Source organism: Struthio camelus, chromosome 1, assembly GCF_040807025.1.
Source record: "Struthio camelus isolate bStrCam1 chromosome 1, bStrCam1.hap1, whole genome shotgun sequence".
In the NCBI taxonomy this organism is placed as follows: Eukaryota; Metazoa; Chordata; class Aves; order Struthioniformes; family Struthionidae; genus Struthio; species Struthio camelus.
In genome coordinates, this window is record NC_090942.1 from 22,467,666 (window position 1) to 22,492,901 (window position 25,236).

General features: G+C 39.2%; 1 protein-coding gene across 4 annotated transcripts in view; it reads right to left on the reverse strand.

Moving 5' to 3' along the window:
- Nucleotides 1–25,236, reverse strand: part of IL17REL (interleukin 17 receptor E like) — a 47,933-nt gene extending 22,697 nt beyond the window's left edge. For 3 of the 4 annotated variants that reach the window (XR_011138830.1, XM_068931141.1, XM_068931140.1), the window contains exons 1-3: nucleotides 25,084–25,236; nucleotides 5,025–5,052; nucleotides 742–891 (exon numbers count right to left, since the gene is read on the reverse strand). Coding sequence is in view for 3 of the 4 variants with exons in the window: in XM_068931141.1 (XP_068787242.1) it covers nucleotides 742–891; nucleotides 5,025–5,052; nucleotides 25,084–25,185 (280 nt within the window). In the remaining variant the exon portion in view is untranslated. The remainder of the gene's footprint in view (nucleotides 1–741; nucleotides 892–5,024; nucleotides 5,053–25,083) is intronic. The other variant, XM_068931142.1, reaches the window with a different exon arrangement.

The window sequence follows — 25,236 nt, forward strand, 5'->3', positions numbered from 1 at the left end:
ATCTTTAACAAAAACAAAAATTAAATTAAAACAAAACGTACCGTATCCTAAGTTTTCCTTCTAAGTGAAAGGCACATGTATTTTATCTCTTTAATTAAAAACAGCACATTATATATGTACACACATGGGAGTGGGAGGAAGGATTTAATATAGTTTGCTCTAATTTAAAGCTTTAATTATGCAAACTCTTATGCAAATGATTAAACCCATTAACTCAGAGCGAAGCACACCAGGAAATACCTAAATGGTAACACACTAAGCACATGAATGGCAGGATGTTATTAAAAATAGACTATACCAAAAAAGTTTAAGTGCTTTCATTTTATTTTTGTGCCGAATTATAACTTCAGACAGAAAGACTGTTTCTCCTTCTCTTAGGGCAGTCACTCATATCACTTTGAGTCACCAGAGCACATGAAATGTGCGTGTGTGTGTGTAAGATAGAGAGCAAGAAAGAAAAAAGCAGCAGGATGCTTGGGGAACTGGTAGAGGAAAAGTGAGGTTTAGTATTTCAGCAGTAACATTTCTGTGGTACCGAATTCATTATGTCACTTCTCATTCCCTTGAGTAAGACCAGGGCTTTATCACGGATTTTAGTTAAACGGTTCCATAAGAAATCTTACTGATATAATTACAGGAAAACTGCTTGGACACAAACATTGCAACAGGTTCCAAAATTTGGCTGAACAGCTACAAACAAAAAGTGAAGAAAAATGATTCAGTAGCAAATCTACTTCCTACCATCCAGACTCAGCGTTCCTTTAACACTTAAATGAAGAGAGCACTGGCTTCCTTGGACACATTTCATCACTGTTGAGATCTTCATGCTTTTCATTACCATAGAGGATAAGGATGCAGGAGCATCATTGCAGAAGCTGTTAAAAATACCACCTGCCAATGCAAAATGAACAGATAGAGAAATCTCACTTTGCACTGGGTGTTTTTGAAGAAGTGCACTAATACTACCAGAAGCCCCAAAGGTGAAGTCTCAACTCTACTGAAATTAGTAGGAAAGGCAATATTGACTTTAGCAGGGCCAGTGCTTTACCCAAGACATGACCAGAGCAAACACTTGGTTGGCTCCATTAGCAACGCAGTGAGTGACTACATTACGTTATAGACATGGTTTGAAAATTTCCTGGTTTTGGGAAGGAGTCACTTCCAATAATTATGACTATCAGAACACAGCTACACTAACAGTGTTTTAAGTAGCTCTGCTAGATCACAGCTAGACTAGTAGTGCATTTAAGCTTTTTTCAAAACCACTACCTGTATGTTTTGAGCACTCTCACAGATAGCATTTTAATTTTAGAAAAGATTGGCTGATGGTCTCAGCTGCTGTTAAAATATCCTTTTCACACAAGGGGGCACCATTGCCTTCCTAGTCATGGAAAAATCCCTCATACCTATGAATTTCCTTCTCCTTTATACCAGGGTGACGAGAACAGAATAAATATTATCCAGGCCTTCTTCAAGTTGTAAACGGTAGGCACAGAACACATCTACTATGTCCCAACTTATTTTCCAATGACAATTTAGTTATGACTAAAGCCTCAGGACATGGGTTTGAACAGCAGCCTTCTACAGGCTAATGTAATAGAAAAAGAGAGTCTTACGGCCCCAAATCTCATCAGTTAGGCATATTTCTTCTCCTTCTACTTCCCAGAACCCCCTGCACAAAAATCAGTTATTCATTGATGAATTTATGTTGGTGGCATATATGCAATGTATATGCATTATTAACGCTATAGTGCTTCAGAAAGTATTCTCTTTGGGTGAATTTGACCATATTATTTGACCTGATGAATTTGGTCCTCGTTATTACTGCCTGAGGTATAGTAATATTAAATGTAATAGGTTTGGGCCTATCTCAGGAGAATTATAAATCGTACCAAGGTGCATTATTTACATTGGATCAGTATCAGGCAGATGCACAAGCGCAGTTCTAGGCACTGCTGTGTATCCCTAAATAGGGACACTGCTTTCCTTGATCATGGTTTCTATGTTCCACCTGAGAACAGATAAGGAATACACTGGATAAAATGGAATGACTCTTTCACTTCGGATATTTTTTTAATTAATTCTATGATACGTTTGGAGGAATGCAAAAGACTGCAAAACTCATTAATAATAATTTAAATGGATATCATGCACGAGGGCATTAGCTTTGGATCACGATAAATATATAATACAAGGAAGAAACAACAGAAAATAATTTCCCTTCTATAAATCATCACAGAAATTTCTGTAATCACAAATTACAGACTCATTTCTGACTAATTCTTCAGTAAAGTTTTACCTTATCATCTTTTAATCCCCCTCCCTTGCGTAGTTGCCTTTGGAACACATACCTCTTTCCTTTTCTCACAAGCAATTTGATATACGCCCCAAAAGACACAGAGGTACATCTTGCTACACAAATCATCTGCTGAGTAAATCTTGGCTAGATTTTATGTTTATACATTGTAACTGTAATTAGCTCTACATGAGAGAGGGATTGTTGCTGTAATAAAAGATTCCTTACTTATGGACACATATAAGCCCTGGCATAAAGAAGCCAAGACTTATTATTCAGCATGTAGACACTTTCCTTGTACTTTTGCCATCAGCTCAACCACAGCAGATTATTTTTTATCTGATGATGCAGCAATCAACCTAGAACTGTCATGACAGCAAAATACACCTTAAGTATACTTAGATAATAGAAGCTAGAGCTAAGCAATGAATACGCAATGGAAATGATTACATGAATAATTTGGAGCCTCAGGCAAGAAGATGAAATTGGAGAACAACAAAAAAATTACAGAGAAAATCCATTAATAACAGGCCCAGGCCAACACCCAATAGAAACACTGTTGTTTTTTTTTTTTCCTGGTATTCCTTCCCTAAAAGAATTGTAAGAATCTGAACTACTTTGAATACTGACAGTGCTAAATCTGCGATTGTATCTACAGCACACTAAATTGCTTCACTAGGGCATCATTCCATCGGTATAAATTACAGTAGCATTTAGAAGCTATTTTGCATATGATTTATCATAGTATCTTCTGCATCTGTGTATTATGATGATTCAGCAAACTTCATAAACAAAATAGATACACTTTCCTAAGATAACTGCATGTTACACTTATTTTAATAAATACTAAAATTTGCTACTTTAAAATACACCAATTACGAAATTGATTAGATTTCAAGCTGACAGTGTCACCTTTAAAATAGATTTCAATGCACAGTAAATTCAAAAGGATTTCACTGTTGTACCTTCAGAAAGGATTTTGAACTTTGAATGATAATGAATGGCATGGTGTTATACTATGCCAAATGTCCTTTCTGAGACTGTAGGATTTTTATTTTTTTTAAATCAGAGGGTCATAATAGAGTACAGTGAATTCATTACAAATACTCTGTAGGCCTTATGTCCTACTAATTGTTTTGGGGAATTGGAGGGAGGAGGCAGGGCCAAAGCTGTATTGCCAAATACTACTGAACTGATAGCTGAGGAAATAGGGAAGGTAGCTGTAGGGAATACAGTCATCCTTTTGTTGCAGCTGAAAACAATGACTACTGCAAAAGTGCTCCATTATACAGTTAAGGTCTTTTGAGGTAATTTTACCTCAAATAATAAAAAGCATGACTATGGAAAGGGAAATATGGAAATAAGCATACACCCACTGTTGCACAAGTGAATCAGGCAGGATGAAGTCTAAAAAAATGTTTTTTCATCACCGCTGTAAAGCTGAGTCATCCTACATGTTACTTGTATTAAAGGTAGTTGATAAGTCATTGTCAGGTAGCACTGAAAACCTAAAGCCAGCTGTGCTTCATGACACCACGTTGCAAGACAGGGATCTTTAGTTTACACACTCTTCAGTGCCCAAAGTCTATATCCAGCTTAGAGTTAAACTTTACCTAGTTTAGGCTTATGCGCATCACCAAGGCACCTTTTGCAGTCAATGGAGAGGGAGTACCCCCTTCCTTCCCTCCCAGAGGGAAATTCGCTTCATCTTAAGATGGGTGGGATGAATCATCACTTGGTGGTACCTGTGGCAACAGTCTCCACTGTCTAGGTCTGTATTTGTGTAATACTTAGCACAGATTTTAACTCATAACCAAGTGTTGCAAGCGTGCTTCCCTTTGAGACCAGGGCTGAAGAGTTTCTTCTGCCTGTGTTGCCCAAAAGAAACTAAGGCATACTTCAGCCAAGCAGAGGGAAGGTCAATACCCACTTTTCTCTCCTCTTCTATGACTCCTTCCACATTGTGTAACTAGCACCTCAACTGCCTCATCCAAATAAGGCTCATTCACAATCCTTTAACCAGCCACTGATGGATCACTTTGCTGGTCAGCAGAAGGCTACAGGCTTTTTCAAGTGTTAACTCCATCCTTTCCAAAGCTATGTGAGCTCTATAAATGTCATGCTTTCAGAGCAGATTCACAACACTTGACACTCAGCTCACTGCCCCGTGCTATAACACCAGAATCTCACCCACTTGCAATCCTGCGCCATCTCTTCTCCCTTTCTGTGGACTGTTTAACACATGGATCCAGGAAAGGTGCTATGGAGAAAAGCAGCATGCAGAGCTGAACCTCCAACCAGAGCTATTGTCTCAGGGGGGACTATCTGAGTAGCATATGCCTTGACAACTGCCCAGTCCTTCCTTATCAAGTAACTGTGTGCACTGGAGGTATGATTGCTGAAGGCTTCAGATAAGTCAACAGCCTATATTATTCCTGTAGCTAATAATAATAGATGTAATAAAAACATGTGAGTGAAATGACTAAGGAATTTCCCCCAGTGATCATCTATAGTAAGGAAAATTGCAAAGCAAAAGTGCACAATCACTATTAAGCTATTATTTACTACAGTCTACCAATTTCCAATGTTTTTTATGGGGAAACTGGTGGTAAATACCATGTCAAATGACACAGTGTTAGGGCCAGGAAAGTAGATTCATTATCTGCAATAATTTTTTTTTTATTTGTTCAATACTAACTGTAGGAAAAAGTGAATGACGTATACTCACTGGAAGGTTTGCTTTTACAGTGAATCCCCTGCAAACAGAAATAAAAATATTATAAAAGCTATTATAAGGTAACAATACAAATAAATGTTGCTTAATCATTACACACAAATATAAACATACCTTAAGCAAGTAAACATTTGCACAGTCCACAACAGAAATCACTTTCAAAATAAAAAAAGATTTTCAAATACAGTGAAAACACACAAAGTGCTTATAAAGGGCTACTAAGTACAGAGACACAAGATCAACATTATCCTTATTTTCAGGTATTTTTCTACTGAAGTGTAACAGTTATAACCAGTATAACAATTCCATCAACTACAGACTTCCTTTTAACAGGGATTGCCATTTCATACTGACTGACAGCTTATTTATTGTTTTATCAGAACTTTACTATGGAGTGTTTATAGTTCAATGGCTAGATAATTGGCACAGAAACCTATTTATTTTTTATTACCTAGAATACTTCTGATTATTACATGAGATTTAGAAGATCACATTAGGCCAATGGAAGGAGGTATTAGAGTCGACAGCAAATGAAGTTAAGAAATAAGACACACCTTTATATTTTTGAGAATTATCTGCTCCAAAATCCTGAAAAGGAAATTACTCAGGCACATTACTTACCATGCTCAAGAGGGCCAGGGTTTTTGTAAGAGGTATAGTGAACCTGACAGTGAGATTTTAACAGGTTTCCAGTCATCTTTCATAAAATGCATAACATTTTCGTAGTAAAATAAACACTTAACCACATAGTGAAATTCCATAGAGTATAAACATAACATCTTATTTTGAATACCATCCATGATATTCTAAATAAAGGCTATTTGTAAAGCAGCAAATACTGTTTTCTGTTAATGTTCACATTTCTGACATAACGTTTATATTAGTATTCCTCAGTATAAAGAATAAAGCATGTTCTCCTCTGCTTTCCCTTAAAATCAGATTCTCATTCACAGTGTAGTCATCAAAAGGAGCAGTCACCACCTTGTCTCTTCTGTTTTCAGACAGCCTGGCAGTGGGCAGTACCTAACCTGTATTAATTCTCATTCCTCTCTATTCTTTTGCCCTTTTAGGATTTTTTTTTAATAAACACTTTTGGAGGTAAGTTGTCATCTTTACAATTGGCAGTTTGTCACTATAAACCACAAAAATGCAGATACATAAAATGTGGTATTTTAAACCACTTTTTAAAATAATAAAACAGAAATGGCCACGTATTTTCATTGGTCCAAATTACAAAAATTACTTGTGACACTGCTAAAAAATATTATGTTGGTTTCTTCTATTCAATACCACATCTATACCTAAAGAAGGAAATTTAAAGGCAATCAAACTTCTTTACATAACTGTTCCCAAACTGGAATACCTCTATATCAATGGTTTCAAAAATTCCTCAAATCCCACTGAATGACTGAAAAATGTGACTGATATGACCTCATTTCTGCTGTAATGTGTTCAGTAGAAATATTGGTACATGTATGAATTATTTCTGCAAAAAAAGCTTCAATGGTAGTTTGCTGATTTATATTTCCAATGCAGATTCATCAATAGAAAGAAGACTATAGTTTTCTAAATAGTTCAATGAAACATTAAACCAAAAAAAGTGGAACATACCAGCTCATATAAAACTGCACTGGAATTTTAACTGCTGTTTCACAGCCATAATTTTGAATTATTTCTAATCGTAGCCCTGCAGGAGTATGTAGAAGGACAATTTGAATTCAGTTTCATTCACTTGAGGTTCTAGATGGCCTTAGGGAATGCAATAGACAAACATACAAAATGACTGCAAAAAATGGGGGGAATGAGTGAGTTAGCTAGCTTTCTTGGTGAGAAAACCTAACCGTTAGATCAATTAATTGCTGAGCCACAGCTCACTGGAAGGAATTAATCCCTCATGAGGCTGATAATTTAGCAAATTACCTATTTCTACCTTCCCATTTTATAGCAGACTATTGAAAATATTTTGGTCAGGTGGCTTTACAGAGTTCCCTACTGCCAGTCAAAATTTTTCAGAACATCATCTTTAAACTAATTAGCTATCAGCTTCTCTCTGTCTAACCCTTCTTTCTGCTTATAATCATGGTGCAAAAAAAATTAGAAAAAAATCAAGATTCCATTGAAATTAACAACAGAAAACTGATAAAACTCAGAGAATCTAGCTTTTCATTTGCAAAATATCAATGCTTCAGATTCCCTAGTTATGGCACCTGAAAAATGCAAATCATATGTAAATAAATTATTTTTAGTTTCAAACCTGAAATGAGAAACAGGAGGCAGCTCCCTACACCTTGAAAACAAACTACCAACTTTAGTGGGGCTACAGAACAATGCAGAAATGCGCCTACATCTTTTAGTCTATCCAAACCAATTCTTATATTGCACTATTGTTCAGAGGAATCCTACTATCTGAGCACTTTCCAGTAATGCTTTGTGTTTATTTTCTCATCTTCTCTGTGGGAAAAGGAAACATATTCAGCAGGTTTTTTTCTTCTGGCAGAGGGATGTTTTGTGGTCGTTGGGCATTTAGGTTCCTTCCAGGTGGGGAGGAGCTGGGAAAGTTTATGTAAATAAACAAGCATTTGCAAAAACACTTGCCAGTAACAGCAAGCATTTGGTCACAGCCCAATTCCTTTTTTTAATAAGTGATTTGTTTTTATTGTACAACAGTAAGGACTTTTTATTTCCTTTTATAATCATTTTGCAAAACAGTCAAAAGAGACCATTTGTCTCAAAGAAGAACTCAAATAAATTAACCAAGTTCCTCTCCCACTTTCTATATCTTTTGTTTTCAGGAATTTTCTGTGATGAATGCGATAGAAACCAGAATGGAAATTTTCTTCCCCTTTCACAAATGCTTTGGTTGCCTTTTATGAAGAAATAAGTTCTTGAACACGATAGTGCATTTTACTCTGATACAGAGAGCATCTTAGATTCGTATCTGCTTTGGCAAAGAGCCTAAGTAAAATATACTTACACAATGCACAAACAGTTAGGGATTTTCCTGTTTCTCTAGGGTTTTCCCCATTTGTGGTATTACTCAACTGTAGCTAGAGGTTATCTGAAGAGCTGCACCACCAACGTGCAGCTTTCTGAATAGAAGGTGTGGTGCCAACTTTTTAGCCAGCACAGCAATTTCTCTGCAAACTAAGTCAATTGTAATGTCACATCACTTTGTTTAAAGACTGCAGAGAAGAAAGTGAGACCAGCAGAAGAAGACTTAAATTTTTGGTGGGGAAGAATTTTGTTAAAGTAAAACTGATGAAGAAAAAACAAAGATTAGACCTATTTCCCATTTCCTGTTACATTCCCAGGCATTGTGGGAAAGCAGAATTACGGAAATTCTGCGCGGAATATTCTGTCATGCAGGGAACAGTTTGAGGCAAATTTGGTTTCACAGTCTTATCTGTTAGCTCTGTTGCACCTGGTTCATAGAGAGTTGGTGGTAACTCTTCCACAATTCCATGAACAGTAGAAATGTTCTTGAAAATGCCTTAAAACGTATTCTGACCTTAACTCAGGGCCAGGCTGTCAGTCACTTAGCATTCATTTAGATATCTGAAAAGCCAGTAAACATGGGGTAAGCAGCTTCTCCTCCTTCTGAGATGTTCTCAGTGGGACAGCTGTTATTTATGCTCCTACAGTAGGCCAAACTGTCAGAGCGATCATATTCAGAGTTTCCCTCTATTGCAGCAATTTCTACTCTTTGACCACCATGGGACTGTACTTAATCTTACAACACAAGGAATAAGCTGTCTTAATGTGGACTGGCCTTACAATAACCAATTCTTAGATTGTAGCCAAAGGCTGATCAAGATGATGAATCTAGTTGTGTTCTTTTTGATTTCCAGTTGAGAGGGAATACTCTCCTTAAATTCATCTCATTCTACAGAGGAACACAGAATTAGAATGGATCTCTTGGATCACTGGGTCCAGACCCATTAACCACAGATACCATATCATCTAATTCCTTTAAAAACTGTCAAGGTCCATTTTAAAATCAGTTAGGCTTTTGTGTGCACTGCTCCAATGCCAAGGCTGTTCCAGAAGCCCAGTTCTCTGGCAGTAAGAAAGCTTTCCGAGGCTATTCATGCCAAGCTCTTTTAGGCTCCTCTCATGAAACAGGCTCTCCTTTTTACCACCATCCTTCTCAGCAGCTATTTCTATTTTAACCCATCTTTCCTAATGGGGTGACCAGACTCATACACAGTTCTGAAGAGAGTTTGCCACTAGGGTTTGTTTGGTGCCATGAAAAGTGGAAATACTCGTTATGTCTGTTGCGAGACACATCACGTTTTTGCAGTCATCCTGCAATACAGAGTGAGCCACTTAGCCCTTTCCATGGAAAGGATCCACTTCTGCCCTTCTTTTCTCCCTCTGCTCACCTACTCCCATGCAACTTGTGGAGGGAATAGCCTCTAGATGATGGGCCATAAAAGAGTCCTAAATGATTTCTCATGGCCTCTAGTGAAAAACCTGACAATGCTAGCGGTCTCTTATCATCTCCACAATGAAAAAGGTCTTTGAGGAGCAGACAGCCACAGTCAAAGGAAGTGTTATGGATGCATGTAACTTTAAAACCTTGGGTGGAAACAGGATTCAGATTTGTATCATAAGCTCCCCAGACTTTCAACAAATGGTCGTAATTTCCTACACAGAGACATTCTGCCCCAGAAACCATTTAAGGACAACTTCACAAAAGGAAATAACTGAGTGTGCTTTACCTTTTCCCAGAGCTATTTTCATAAGAGAAGGAGTTAATGGCTTAGTACTTTACATATCCTTGGTGCTGGTGGGGATTAGAACCTTGCAGAACTCTCCTCGTTTTCTATTCTATTCTAAGACAGATATAAACATCACCCCTGTATTTATCTTATCGCGTGTACAGAAATGGAATCATTTGCAGTAAGAGAAAGCACAGGGATAATTCCTGTCCCACCAAAACAAAAGTTCTTACCTAGATCAAGCCTAAGTATTTACACAAAAAAGTATGCCATTGAAAGTAAATGAAAAAGGAAAATAATAGGCCTACAGAAAATACTTGGCAATTGAATAAAATCGTGGTAACGTTTACTGAGGGCCAGAGGAGTTATAATGATTACCACACATAATATGAAAATTCAGAACAGTTAAGGATTCGTAGTTAGTACTACTGATATAGCGTCCCAGAAGACCTGCTTTCAAAAAGAACATCTGTATTTGTTTTGATGTCATCTGTAATTACTTTCATAGCCAAGGTAAAGCTGATGATCCTTATTTATTTTTGGCAAACCACAAGGTTGTTCCTCAGCTTTCACTGACAATGTGGTAATCGGACACATGTGAACAGTGTATAATGGGATCAGCTGCTTAGTCCATCGCAGAAGGACTATTATCGCAGTTGGACTGTTACCCATGCAGAACAGAATCAGCACCTAAACCAAACTAAACTAAACTAAACTAAACTAAAGCAAAGCATTTTTTTAGACTACTGGTTCTATAAAATAGCCCCCCGGCTGTAGATGTCACAGGGGTTTTTTTTTATAGAATGCTAAAAACAGAACATCTGACTCATGACTGCACATAATCCAGCTCCAAGCAAGAACTCAGTTTCTCTTCATGTGTTTCAAGCTGAACAAAAGCCACCTGATCTCGTTAGTGCAGTGCTGAACCTGAGAGAACAAACACTACTGAGAAGTGGGATATTAAGTTCAGGCTCAGTACTGTGCTAATGAGGTCACAGAGTTTTTGGATAAAAGCTGGCTTGTGTCCAACAGAGCAAGTTGATGTCTGCCTGTGTTAACACTATGTTGATATGTTCACAATTAAACCGTGAACTGAAAATGAACCAACAAGGAAGAGATTATTGAGCTTATTGAAGATTATTGGATAATCCTTAGTAAGGTTTCACAGTGATCACTTTCACAGAAACATAGCTTCTTACCAATTTTTGTGTCCTGCACCATTTGCCGTTTAATAGGTACATGCAAATGCTGTATTTGCAGGTATGAAATATGAATAAATTTTGTGTCTGTACAGACCCAGTACTGCACAGCTTGCTGTTCTTCAAAACTGACAGAAAACATTTCCATTACAATCTAGCAGTATTGCAGTAATGCAGAAACATGTGATTGACACAAGACACAGAGATTCCTAAGATTTTTGTCCTTCTGTTTACTTACTACTGTTCAGGTGAAACATAGATTCCTGTCTTCTTCAAAATACTTCCTCTTATATTATATTGATGCAAAAGACTCCTGCTCCCATATTTTAAGGATTGTATGTGGCATATGACTTCCTCTGAATGTTACGGTGGCTGGTTGGATATCTCTCTTGAACAGGACAAAACAAGTGAAAGAGTTGGCAGCACAGTATTCGGAATTCTTTACAATGACATGAATTCATCTTATAAGTGAACTTCCATATTGCTTTGAGGTCTCAGAGCTGGGAAGAACGTTCCCCTCTTGCATTTTAAGTGAACTGTATGTAAAAATAATGCTGTGACACAAAAAGGGCCTAGCCTGCATAGAAACCACTTGCTCTTAAATTTATTGGTCTAAAGGGAGTTATGACAGTATGAAATAAAATCTGCCCATTCTATTGTGTGCTTCAATTCCAGGACTAGAAGCAGAATTCGCTTGGACCAACAGTATGCTCTAGCCTTTTTTTTTTTGTTTTAGAAACAAAAACAAAAAACAGACTAAAACAAAAAAGTTGTCAATCATTTTGATGTCGTGTTTCCTAAAATATTAATACAAGTTGTTAACAAAACAGAATCGCATACAATACACAAAGTAAAATTAAAATGCATTTTGAACGCCATATCCTCAGCTGGTACAAATCAGCACCATCCCATAGATAGAATGTCAAAAAATTTCAAGCCACTCAGCTACTTGAAAGGCAACTAATCTACCAAATCAGCACTTCCAGTGTAACAATGAGATGGGGACACACTATCACAGCATTAACAGCTATTGCGGTGAATGACTGGAGGTCTCATACAGAGGATGCTAGGATAGAATCAAGGAAATGATAGAATAGAATCAAAGAAGTCAAAAAACTGGGACCAAGTCCAGCCTCCTGCTAGAAGCAGTACTGTCACCAACACTAGATCAAATCAGCCATGGCTTTGGCCATTTCTTGAAAACTCAGTGATTCCACAACCCCTCCAGATAACCATGGATATCTAGTGTTTTAAGGTTAGGATGGTATCATGCTCTTTGCAGCACGTAAGCGGCTACAAGAAAAGTTCAATAAAGATCCCTTAGCAGCACAAACAGCACTGGACCTTGCAACCTCAGAGATGCCTGGAACCAGTGCCCCCACAGAAAAGATGGGTGGGGGGAAAAGCAAGCACTGAAGGGAAAATCATAAAAAGAGACCTCCAGAGCTAGATTTTCTGATCCTGCTGCTGCTGGCAGAGGCTACTGCTTGTGGGAGACCTGAAATTTTTTGCTGTTCCAGTTCCTGTCTTCTCATACAGTACTTCAACACTATTCCTCAGCAACAGCAGAAGAATCAAGCCTGGTTTCCAGTGCTCTGGCACATGCAGCAGGGCCATCGCCATTTTGCTCTAGGCAACTGCTCATTTTGCTTATGCTTACAGTCCGTCCCAGAAGCAGAACACTGCTCTGCAGTACATTGTGATCTTTATAAACAATAAATACCATCCTGCTCACACTCACAGATTGCAGAAGACTATGTTTTTAATTCCAAACACTTGAAAGTCAGTGAAATTCTTTCCAGTGATTTGAATGAACAGCTGGAGAAAAAGCTTTTTGCCTTCTCAAACTTTGCCTACTCAAACTACAGCACTGCCCATGAGAAAAGCGTCACTAACAACATTTCCAAGACAGAAAATTTCTCTGTCTGGGTTTCGCATTACTACTGTTAGTGAAATGAAGCCCAAGTTTGCAGTCATTTTCAAAATGAAATTGTCAGTTTTTTGGGCCAGATTTAGATACCGGAAACATGACTTAAGCAAACCATAGTAATCTCAGTCAAATACCATGATCCACAATGCCTTATTAAGTGCCACCTCACCCTAGAGGTGTCTAAGCTTATTAGGTCTCTCCCTTTTTGATCTGAAAGCTACCTGGATGCTTGCGGTTCTGTATCTAGCTCATGACCAGAACTGAGCTGAAATGACATCTATCTCATGCCTAACTTCTATTGGAATGGCATACATTCGCCTGTGAGACATCCAAGTCCCCCAGAGCAGTGGGTGGCTGGAAGAGATTTAATAGCAACAGAGATCAAGCTAACATAGCTCAAACCTAGCTTCTCTTTCAAAATGTAAATGTTAGAGGAGGAAAACAAAATAAGGGTATGTTCCAGCTGTCGCAGTCCAGCTGTTCAAGTTCCTACCTGTAGGGACAGTCAGAAACAACATCTTCGTTAACCTGAAGCAGTTTAACTTTACGCAAGTTATCTATTTGCCATGCTGCCCAATAAATGAGTGAGCTTCCCAGGTCTCCTGTCAAATCAGTGATAGGTAACAAAAGAGTGAAGGTCCGAAACAAGGACAGGCAAGAGACAGTGCAATCTTTAAAGCTGAGTGCTTTCAGTATTCAGAAGAGAGACCTGTTTCCCACTTCAAAGGCTATTTGCATTTTCTTCTAAGCAGTCATCAGGAAAAAAAAAACAGAAACCCAGCTTTGGAAGAGTGGCTCTCAGTATCTAGTCCAAAGAGAGAACTTCAAACTCTGGCTCTTAACTCAGGTGCCTACACTCTAGACAGTGGAGTTCAGAGTAACTTTGCGCTTAGCTTTTTTCCTTGGTTAATATGAGGCAGCACCATGCTGAGCATGAAAGTTTCTCATATTGCCCTGACAAGTCTCTAATGCTTTCTCATGATCTCCATTTAAGCTCTATTTAATACCTGGGACCATAGGAAAGGAGCATGTTCACAGAGTAGATGAATCTCCGTCAGATATTCTAATTTTTTTTTTTTTAATTAAAAAGCAAAAATGAACTTGCCAGTCTCTTCCCAGCCCTTCTGGTGCTGATCACAGAGTCATACTAAAATTTGGAACAATAAAGCATACTTGGAAATAACTTCTTATAACAGTTTAGAGGCTACATCTCAGGGCTGAGACACTATTGAAAGCATGGAGGGGAACACTGGAGCAGATGCTTCTGTTTTTCATAGCTCCTGTGAAAATGGTGTATCCCTCTCTTCTCCCCAAATAGAGGAAAATCTCTCCCTGATTACAGGTGGTATTTCTCCTGCTGATAAATATTTTTAAAGATTTACTTAGTTTTTACTCAAGACTCAGCTTGCTATGTTGTTGTGTAAGGACGTAAGGATGTTCAAATGATCCTTCAGGCCATGCTAGAAGCAGTGGTAGTCTCCGGTGGTGAACCCGAGAGGCCACTGCATTCCTTCCGTGTGCCATATTATCAGTTAAGGGACTCTTTCCATTAAAGACTTCAAGATAAAGGTATCAGACAATCTCTAATGTGGTTGCTTGAGTTATAAAAACACTCTAGCCACAGCAAAAAAGAAAAGTCTTCTTAGCACAAGCACGTAAAAGACTTTTTTTTTTTTTTGCAGCTGTACACTTGACAATTTTGGAGAGAGAAGACAATTTTGGAGAGAGAAGATTTATTCCTTAAATGTTAGTATATGTATTATTATAGCATCTCAAAGTCTTAATCCTACATCACAAAGCTTGCACCAGAATCCCTGCACATATGCCTTTCCCCTCCTATTGGGAGTAACATTGGCCAGTAAAGCCTTTTCCTGAAACAGCTAGCAATGCACATACATGAAAAATTAAAATACAGTCAAGCTTTGCCATGCAGAAAAGCACCATTGAAAATATGTGTAATGTGCCTTTCAGTTGAAACAGTTACAGTTTGAGATAATTCATATAGCAGCTAGGTATGAATGAATTTAGAAGTTCTAAGGAAGAATACATAATATAAAATACAAGATAATTATTTTCAAAGTCATTACATGGTCAATTTCTCTTTTAGCTATTAACACATACATTACTGCAAAGTCAAACCATTGTTTTGAAAAAACAAACCTATGGAACAATCTAGTTTGGTTTCATGTTATGGAACTTCCACATGCTGTAGTTGCTAACATTAGCACAAGCCAAATTAAAGAAGGTAGAGGTCCAAAAGAAGGGATCCAAAGAGGCAGGATTCCACAAACTTTACAACAGCAGTATTGTTTCACGTACTTCTTCCGATCACACTACTATCCATAGAGGCAGCACTAATTTCTGGGCATAGGCCCAGTTTAATAAACCCATCAGTATTCAGTACCTTCGTATGTTGCTTCACCCTATGTTTCATTATTAACGATAGCCCTTACTTAAAAACCACCTATGCCACACATTCTCCTAGAGAGTGGGGTTTTTTTTTCCCCAGAGTGAAGGAGAAAATAAGTTACAAGGGTAGACAGAATGCAAACATAGATGTAACCATTACCAGGCTTATATATTATAATATATAATTATATTCTACAGAAACATAATATATAAAAAAGAAAGAATATTTTAAAAGAACAGACACTGTTGACAAAAACTAAGCATGAAATCTGATACTATAATGAGAATTGCTAAAATACCAAAAAAAATAAATTGGGAAACATTATAATACAAAGATATCACACTTTAGAAAGCAATGAAGAAATCTGTCATTACAGCCAATGAAGGAAGAACACAGTTCAGGAAAAGGAGGAAGTGGGAAAAAGATCACAGAAGTTTGCATATGAAGAGATGAAAGGGAAAAACAAAACTGGAGACAGTGAAATGTACTAAGTGCAATAAATTCTATTTCCTCAATGTTTTTCCAAGAAAAGACACTGAATGCACATCTCGTACTGTACAATGTTGTTTACGTGATTCATACTTTCTGAAAATGCGCAGGCAAGTAGAGGCAACTCCAAGACAATCAGTTTTCCAGAAATGATTGAAATTTGCCATATATGTTCCAAGCAACCAGGCTGAAAATTTGTCCTTCAAGAGAAACAGCCATAGATCACGTGCAAAATAAAACTTACACTCTGAGGGAGCTAAAAACATCTTGTTTGTGCTTCACTTTTTGCACAGACACTTCCTCAATGAGACTGTATGTCCCATACAGTTTTCAGGGTGAATCCCATATTTTGCATGCTGAGAAGTCAGAATATGAAATACAGTGAGACAGACTGTTGACTGTTCGAGAAGAATAAGGTAAAACATCACTTGAAATACCATCTCTAGATTCCACAAAAGAGAAAATTACACATCAAAGCAGAAATCTTAGGGTTAGAAAAGAACTCCAGAAGCCATAGACTCTACAGTTCTGCCTTAGGAAGAAATGCTCTTTATTTGAGTCATATCTGAGAGAGATTTGCCTAGCATGTGCTTAGATCTCTACACATTCCCTAGGCAATCTATTCCAATGCTCAGCATCATCAGGCCAGGAAGGCAAGGTGGTGGAGTTGCTCTTTATGTGAGGGAGCAACTAGAATGTGTGGAGCTCTGCCTAGGGGTGGATGAAGAGCAAGTGGATGGGGAGCCTATGGGTAAGGATTAAAGGGCAGGCTAACATGGGTGACAGGGTGGTGGGGGTTTACTACAGGCCACCTGATCAAGAAGTCGTCGTCAACAAGGCCTTCTACACACAGCTGGAAGTAGCCTCACGATCACAGGCCCTGGTTATCCTGGGAGACTTCAACCACCCTGACAGCTGCTGGGAAGACAGCACAGCTAGGCACAAACAGTCAAAGAGGTTCCTGCAAAGCACTCATGATAATTTCTTGACTCAGGTGGTGGAGATGCCAACAAGGAGAGGTGCATTGCTAGACCTTGTACTAACAAACAAAGAAGGTCTGGTTGGAGAAGTGGAGGCTGGGGGCAGCCTTGGCTGCAGTGACCATGAGATGGTGGAGTTCAGGATCCTACGAGGAGGGAGCAGGGCAATAAGTGGGATCGCAACCCTGGACTTCAGGAGAGCTACCTTTGGCCTCTTCAGGGACCTACTTAGGGGAATCTCACCGGGTAGGGCCCTAGGAGGAAGAGGGGTCCAAGAAAGCTGGTTAATTTTCAAGCATCACCTCCCCCAGGCTCAAGAGCGGTGCATCCCTCTGAGTAAGAAGTCGAGCAAAGCGGGCAGGAGACCTGCACGGATGAGCAAGGAACTCCTGGCAAAACTCCAACAGGAGAAGGAAGTCTACAGAATGTGGAAAAGGGGACAGGCCACTTGGGAGGAATACAGGGACGCTGTCAGAGTGTGCGGGGATGCGACGAGGAAGGCTAAGGCCCATTTGGAATTAAATCTGGCAAGGGATGCCAAGGACAACAAGAAGGGCTTCTTCAACTATATCAGAAGCAAAAGGAAGGCTAGGGAAAATGTCAGCCTGCTGCTGAATGGGGCGGGTGCCCTGGTAACAAAGGAGGCAGAGAAGGCGGAGATACTGCTAAGGCCAGCCCTCAGGAATTTCAGAGCCTGGGGACAAGAGAGGAAGGCTGGAGAAAGAAAGACTCTCCCTTGGTGGAGGAGGATCAGGTTAGAGATCGTTTGTCCAAACTTGACATCCATAAATCCATGGGCCCCAATGTGATGCACCCACAAGTGCTGAGGGAGCTGGTGGATGTTATCTTTAGGCCACTCTCCATCATCTTGGAAAGGTCCTGGAGATTAGGAGAGGCGCCTGAGGACTGAGAGAAAGCCGATGTCACCCCAGTCTTCCAAAAGGGCAAGGAGGAGGAGCCAGGGAACTACAGGCCTGTCAGCCTCACCTCCATCCCTGGAAAGGTGATGGAACAGCTCCTCCTGGAGGTCCTCACTAAGCATCTGGAGGACCAGAAGGTGACCAGGAGTAGTCAGCACGGATTCCCCAAAGGGAAATCATGCTTGACCAATCTGAGAGCCTTCTCTGATGGAATGACTGGCTGGGTAGAGGAGGGGAGAGCAGTGGATGTTGTCTCCCTGGACTTCAGCAAGGCTTTGGACACTCTCTCCCATCACATCCTCCTAGGTAAGCTCAGGAAGTGTGGGCTAGATGAGTGGACGGTGAGGTGGATGGAGAACTGGCTGGATGGCCGAGCTCAGAGGGTTGTGGGCAGTGGCATAAAGTCTAGTTGGAGGCCTGTAGCGAGCAGTGTCCCCCCAGGGGTCAGTCCTGGGTCCAGTCTTGTATTCATCGATGACCTGGAGGAAGGCACAGAGTGTACCCTCAGCAAGTTTGCTGAGGATACAAAACTGGGAGGAGTGGCTGACACACCAGAAGGCTGTGCTGCCATTCAGAGGGACCTGGACAGGCTGGAGAGCTGGGCGGAGAGGAACCTCCTGAAGTTCAACAAAGGCAAGTGCAAGGTCCTGCACCTAGGCAGGAATAATCCCATGCACCAGGACAGGCTGGGGGTTGACCTGCCGGAAAGCAGCTCTGCCGAGAAGGACCTGGGAGTGCTGGTGGACAACAAGTTAAACATGAGTCAGCAGTGTGCCCTTGTGGCCAAGAAGGGCAATGGTCTCCTGGGGTGCATTAGGCAGAGTGTTGGCAGCAGGTGGAGGGAGGTGATCCTGCCCCTCTCCTCAGCCCTGGGGAGGCCTCACCTGGACTACTGTGCCCAATTCTGGGCTCCCCAGGACAAGAGAGACATGGCACTCCTGGAGAGAGCCCGGCGGAGGGCTACAAATATGATGAGGGGACTGGAGCATCTCTCCTGTGAGGAAAGCTTGAGAGAGCTGGGCCTGTTCAGCCTGGAGAAGAGAAGACTGAGAGGGGATCTCATCAACGCGTATAAGTATCTGAAGGGGGGGGGGTGTCATGAGGATGAGGCCAGTCTCTTCTCTGTGGTGCCCAGTGATAGGACAAGAGGTAATGGGCACAAACTGAACCACAGGAAGTTCCACCTAAACCTGAGAAAAAACTTCTTCACTGTGAGGGTGACAGAGCACTGGCACAGGTTGCCCAGAGAGGTAGTGGAGTCTTCTTCCCTGGAGATATTCAAAACCCGTCTGGATGTGATCCTGGGCAATATGCTCTAGAGGACCCTGCTTGATGATCTCCAGAGGTCCCTTCCAACTTAAACCATTCTGTGATTCTGTGATCAGTTACAATGACCTTCCAACTTATTCATGACGTCCCAAAATTCTGGCCCACTGAGTTCATATAGCTGTGAAGGCAGGGTTGGGAATGTGATGTATTAGTATCACATTCCAATATACATGAATTTATCAGTTCTGGGATCAGCCCTGGCCAAAATAGTTAAGAAATTGTCTGGAACTTTCTTGGTAGCACACAGGTGCTTAGGGCATACTTTCTATTTTGTGTTTTATTTACATTTAAGAAGTTGAATAACTTCCTGGCTTTCAAAAAACAGCCAAAAATGTTAATGACATCAGGAAAAAAGTTTTACAAGGAAAAATATTTTCCTGAGGGTATGAAAATTACTGTGAAAATATCTGTGCCAGAATTGATGTATAAAATGTAGGGATCTCTTATGGGAATGGTGGTAACACAATACATAGAACTTTTAAGGTGGGTTCCTGTTTTATACAGCTCAGAACCAACAGCAGCCTTTGGGCATTTATGATTCCCAGAATCAAATGATTTTCAATCAAGAATAAAAAGAAAGTCCTTTCTTAAGCCCAAGTTACCTATTTACCTTGGAGTGAGGCCTAGCACTTCAGTGCTGAGACAAACCCCATAAAAGCCAGCAGACCATCCAAAACTGTCCTTAGAAAGGAGGATTTCTTAATCTTGTTTTGTTCCTCTCATTTTTAATCACCCCTGCTTCTCTCACATGCACACACATTCTGGCAAGAGTGGGAAAATGGGAATATATAAATAAATATGACACAGTAACAGGTACAGCAACTAGTTCCAGCAAGTTTACAGATTAAGCTACTTCTAGACTTCACTGCAAGAATTCTAGCTAGGTCACAACACCTAGTCTAGTAAAAGTTATTAACTCTGTTTTATCTAAAAAGTTATCTTGCTTAAATTGAAAGGAACAGTTTAGACCAAATTATAAGTGGTGCTTAAGGGCAGGAAAGAGAAAGAAATATGCTGTACTCTAATTTTGTGAAGATGGGAAGAGAACTCATCTCAGAATGTCTCCAGGGATGCCCCACTCCAGCAGCAGCTCTGGTGAAGGATGCTGGAGCAGGAGTTGCTTCCCCTCCCAAATTGATGACTCTGCAGAAGGAAGAATCTTCTCGGTCACAGCAGACCCTGCTCATTTCAGAAGATGGAAACACGTTATCTAGTGCTTCCCTTAGCACTTCCAGTACAATGAGAGAGATCTGTGCTCCATATCATCTTTAATCCAGCAGGTTTCCATCTGCAAAGCATGGCTAGTCAGCAATACTCTGCTGCTGTGGAAAGTATCTACTGCTGAACCACAATATCCTCCATTGAGCTTTCAGCCCAAGTGGAGGAGAAGAATATCTCCCTTTCCCTAGCTCAGAAATCAAAGTTGTGAGCTAGGATCCCCTGCCTATAATAAGGGATAACTGCTCCCAGCTCCTGCTGAGCTTGCATACATAGCGCCTTTTTCTTTTAATTTCTACCTCCTGCTACAGGCACTGAAACATATGCTGATGTCTGATAGTGGCGAAGCTTCTAAAATTGCCCTGCCTTCTAAACTTCAGGACACCTTATCGTGTCTAGTTCCAACATCAGTTAATTTTGTGTCCCCAGCCTTCATGACTGAGTATAGCTCCCCTGTTCTTGGAGTTCTGCAGGCTCTTTGCTTTCTGTGCCTTGTAGCCTTTTTCCAAAGTTTTTGAAGAAGGGAGAAGTGAAAAAGAAAAAACAGAGCGGTATTGTTGCATTTTGTGCAAGTCCTGAATTGCGCAGCTTTCTCCATTTCCACTGCTACTAAAAGAAGTTATGGTAAATGCTGTAACAATGATGAACACTGAAGAGTTTTCTGAGTCCCAGGTGGTATCTATGTTTGGCAATGTTTTTGGCAGGGATGACAACTAAACCAATAGCATAGGACACAGCAGGAAACATGAAAGCTAAGCTCCTCATGTCTTTGCTGAGCTATTTTTCGCCCTGGAAAGGCGAAGTCACAGTCCAAGAGGTAAGTCACCTAACCTTGTTAAACCACAGCTCTCCTGACTACCAGCAGAGAAGGTAGGTAAAGATATCTGAGCGAATGGGTTAATATCACACTGTGACTAAGCCCCTTAAGTATGAATGCTTTGACTAATGAACACTTAATTATAGTATTCAAAGCACTTAATTAAAATACATAATTAAGCAATGCCACACAGGAAGGTCAGTACTATTTTGTATGTGCAAAAGCCGGAGAGGTGAAATGACTAGGGCTACACATGTGGGCATGATAATGAAAATGACAAGCAAGGATGCAAAATCCAGGCTTTCAGTCTAGGGGACTCTTCTGGATTGTACTTCATCATAGTACATGTTAGCAGAGGATAAGTTTTACACTTTTTATGTGTTTCCTCCTGTCATTAGATATGTCTTTGCACTTAAACAAAAAATGTGTGGGGAATCATCTTCCCTTCTTGTGACTTCATACTCGTATTTCTCTCCCTCTCTCTCTGAAAAAAACAAGCCTCTGATCTTGATCTACATTTTCAATGTCTAAAACTAATTTTTCAAATTAATTTTAGAGAAAAACTGAGTTGTTACCTAGATTCTTATTTTCTTCATTTTTAGAGGTTTGGGATCACTTTTAAAATATTCATTGGTCACCTGAACAAAGAATAAAGCTTGCCAATACACATCAGCTCAGTTAGCAGCCTAACGAACAGCTGTATTATATCACTGATTTTACAGTGTACGATATTCAATTAGAATAGCCTGATCCTTGGCTAAGTATTCAGTAAAGCTACACTACATACTTGGATTATTAATAGCATGAACAGGCAGCAGCTTTATCAGGAATTAGCTGCCAACATCCTTTATAATCGCAGGGAAATCCCAGATTCAATTTAGGGTTTCCTTCTTTACCTATGGACTTTGGATACATTACTACATTTAATGGGAGGCAATACAAATACTACTTCATAGTTTTCTCGAGAGTTTTTTGGGGTTTTTTTTGTTTTTTTGTTTTTTTTTTTAATGTAGTGCCCTTGATCTTTACCAGCTGTTGATTCAAATTTGGCATAAGCCTATTTCTTTGTGTACAGTTTGCAAACAATGTGGATTGTAAAATGAGTAGGGCACAAACCCAATTTCAATTGCAGGTTGGGATTCCCCTATGCTTTCACAGGGAAGCTTGGCTGATAACTGTGTTTGCTATTGGGTGAGACATGGAGACCAAGCCCATTGTATTTAACCTTTGAATACCAGAATATCATGAGAGCTCTAAAGCCAAGCCATTAAAACAAGGAAGAAAAAAATAAATCATAATATATAATAGAAGCTTGGTTGTTCCTCTGCCCACATTCAACCCACAATTGTATATTTTCATGCAATGCTTGCATAAACCTCCAACGTCTTTTTGTTTCCTTCTTTCCTGCACTGGACAGGAATACAACAATTTGTGGTATAGTAAAGAAACCTGGATATTATACAAGGCAAGGACGCCTTGCTGAATACTCATGGTAAACTAAGAGTGATTCATTAAGCTGATCCATAACTTAAATCAATTCAGTGTGAAGGTTTTTAGGTAATATATTCCAAAACAGTTACGTCACAATCTCCTTAAGACCAATGCTTTTACTGCTAACCCAATGCTTTACCCTGCTAAAGAATACCCAAAGGGCAGTCAAAACTGCTTATAGATTTTTGAGAGATAGTCACCTTAAAACGTAGTCCACTGCTCAAACTCAAAAGTTTCAGTTATTAAACATGTTCAAAACCCTCTAACAATACCCACGGCTTGAAGAAAGGAAGAAAAATGCAAATAAATTGTTTTATAAAGAACGATACAGCCTCAGGGTGTACTTTGTGGAAGAGAAACTTACCCTATAAACTTATGGAAAAATCCCATAAAGAAAAAAAAATATTTTTCTATAATATTCATTTGTAACAACAGCAGCTACAGAACACTTCTGATAGCCAGTTTTAAGTTTACCATACCTCAATATTTCATAAAGCAAATTTCTATACAAAAAAGCAATTCCATTGATCCTGTCTCTTCTCAAAACACTAGTTTGTGACCTGATGTGCAGAAGGCAGTGCACATTTATTCAACGATAGATTGTAACTCCAGTTAGTGCCTCCATAAAGCCCGTTGATTTAGGAGTTATGGAGAAGATAAACTGCTCCCTTTTAAAGTAACTTTGAAAGGAGTGTAACTGAGGCCACAAATCGTGGTGGATTATGTAGGAACATTGAGATTACTTCCAAAGGAAAGAAAGAAGGAATTTTTTTTCTAAAAAGCAGTCATGAGACTCTAAAGTTCATGTGGGTAAAATGCTTTGCACTGGATTGAAAAGGCTAAGCTGGCAGTAATTTGTCCTGTTGGGATCATTATTGTTCCCAGTGAGAAAACATTTTTGTCTTAAAAAGTCATTAATGCATTCAAGATTCTACTGAATACAGCTAGCAGAAACATTACACACAGAGCATGAACTGATTCCTATCTTTTAAAATCACAAATAACGTTTATACTCGATTCCGTTATACTGGAAACAAGCTGTTTCCCCAGTAAATTAAAAATATATATATTTTTTCAGTTATCCTACCTTCAGCATTGGAAAACTTTTGAGATAACCTTTTGAAGGCAAAGAAAGGGATCCAGTCTACCTAACATCAGGACTGTGTTTACATATTAGGCACCTAGTGAACCAATCTTCCCAATATACATACATGAGATACAACAGAGAAAGATGCCCTTCAAGATCCCCAGAGGAAAACCCACTCCCCTAGATTGGACCTCACCCAAAAACCTGTTATTGTTTTTTTTACATTCCAAGTCAGACAGTCAACCACTCTGGCAGAACAAATTAGAAAAGTAAATTGCATCTACCTTGAACTCTCTCTGTAGCAGCCCAAGGAGAATAAATTATTTAACATGCATGTGTTTTTGCATATGTAAACAAACATACATAAAATTTGCTGAAAAATGCTGAGGTATGTCAAAAGATTAATCTTTTATTACTGTATTTTATTATTTTAGAAACATTATATAAACAGGTTGACACTGTACAGAATTCAAATTCAGGAATATAAATTAATATTAAATATAGTGTTTTTTCCCCCTCAATCTAGTATTTTTGGGGCATCTTTATTCGTGATATGTTCTAGGACACAATTATAAAATATAAAATAAATTGCTGTAACAGGTACTGACTTAACATCTGTGTAGTACTGCCACATTTAGACAATCGTCATATGTATCAGTTGACTGCCCTAGGAACTGCAGAACACCGTGACATTTTCAAACAGCACTCTGTGCACACAGCCAAATTCTTTCATGCCATCAATCCCACTTCTCCACAGCAACTAAACAGTTACTGTCCTCTAGTAAGACTGAAAATCAGATCCTCTATTATTTTCTTATTTTTTACTTATCTTTCAATTCATTGTCTTACTAAACTTTCAAAATCGCAATAGAAACAGACTATCTCTATACTGCCCCTTTGTGGTTATATTTGGAAACGTACAAAATTCAAAGCCATTAAAAGAGATGGTATGGTTCACGCTCCACTTTTATGCATGCACATAAGTCATTAAATTTAATAGCAGTTACATTCATACCACAAAATCAGAAACAGGTTTTATTCTTTCTCATGCTGTAATTCACTTATTCACAGAAAAGTCAATGTTTTTTATATTCCTAACATTATTAGAAATTTCTGAAAACTCCTCTCCCTCCCTCCCCTCTTTGGCATCAGCGCTGTTGTAATAACTGAACCTCCGAAGTAATGAATATGGATTAAATCATTTCTATTACTGATTTCCAAATGCACAAGACAGGTTTAAAAAAAAAAAAAAAATCACTGAGAACAACAGCAGTTGGAATTAATGTAAATTTCATTTTCTTACTGCCTTGTTAACAGTCATCTTTGTCAGTTTGGATACTTGGAATGTTCAGGACAGTTGAAATATTTTTCCATTTTTGCTTCCATAGTTTGTTTACAATTCTTTCGGTAGCATACAACTATAACATTAATAGATAGCAAATAGGAACAAGAAAGAGATTACCTGAGAACATGAAAGTCCACATTCTTCAATCCTGGGAATAATCTGACAATCAGAATTCCAAACAAGAATTATTAGAAGAGTCTGAACATGAATATTTATCATCCTAAATTGACAAAAAAAATGCAAAACCTCAGAAGAAACCTTCTACTCTGA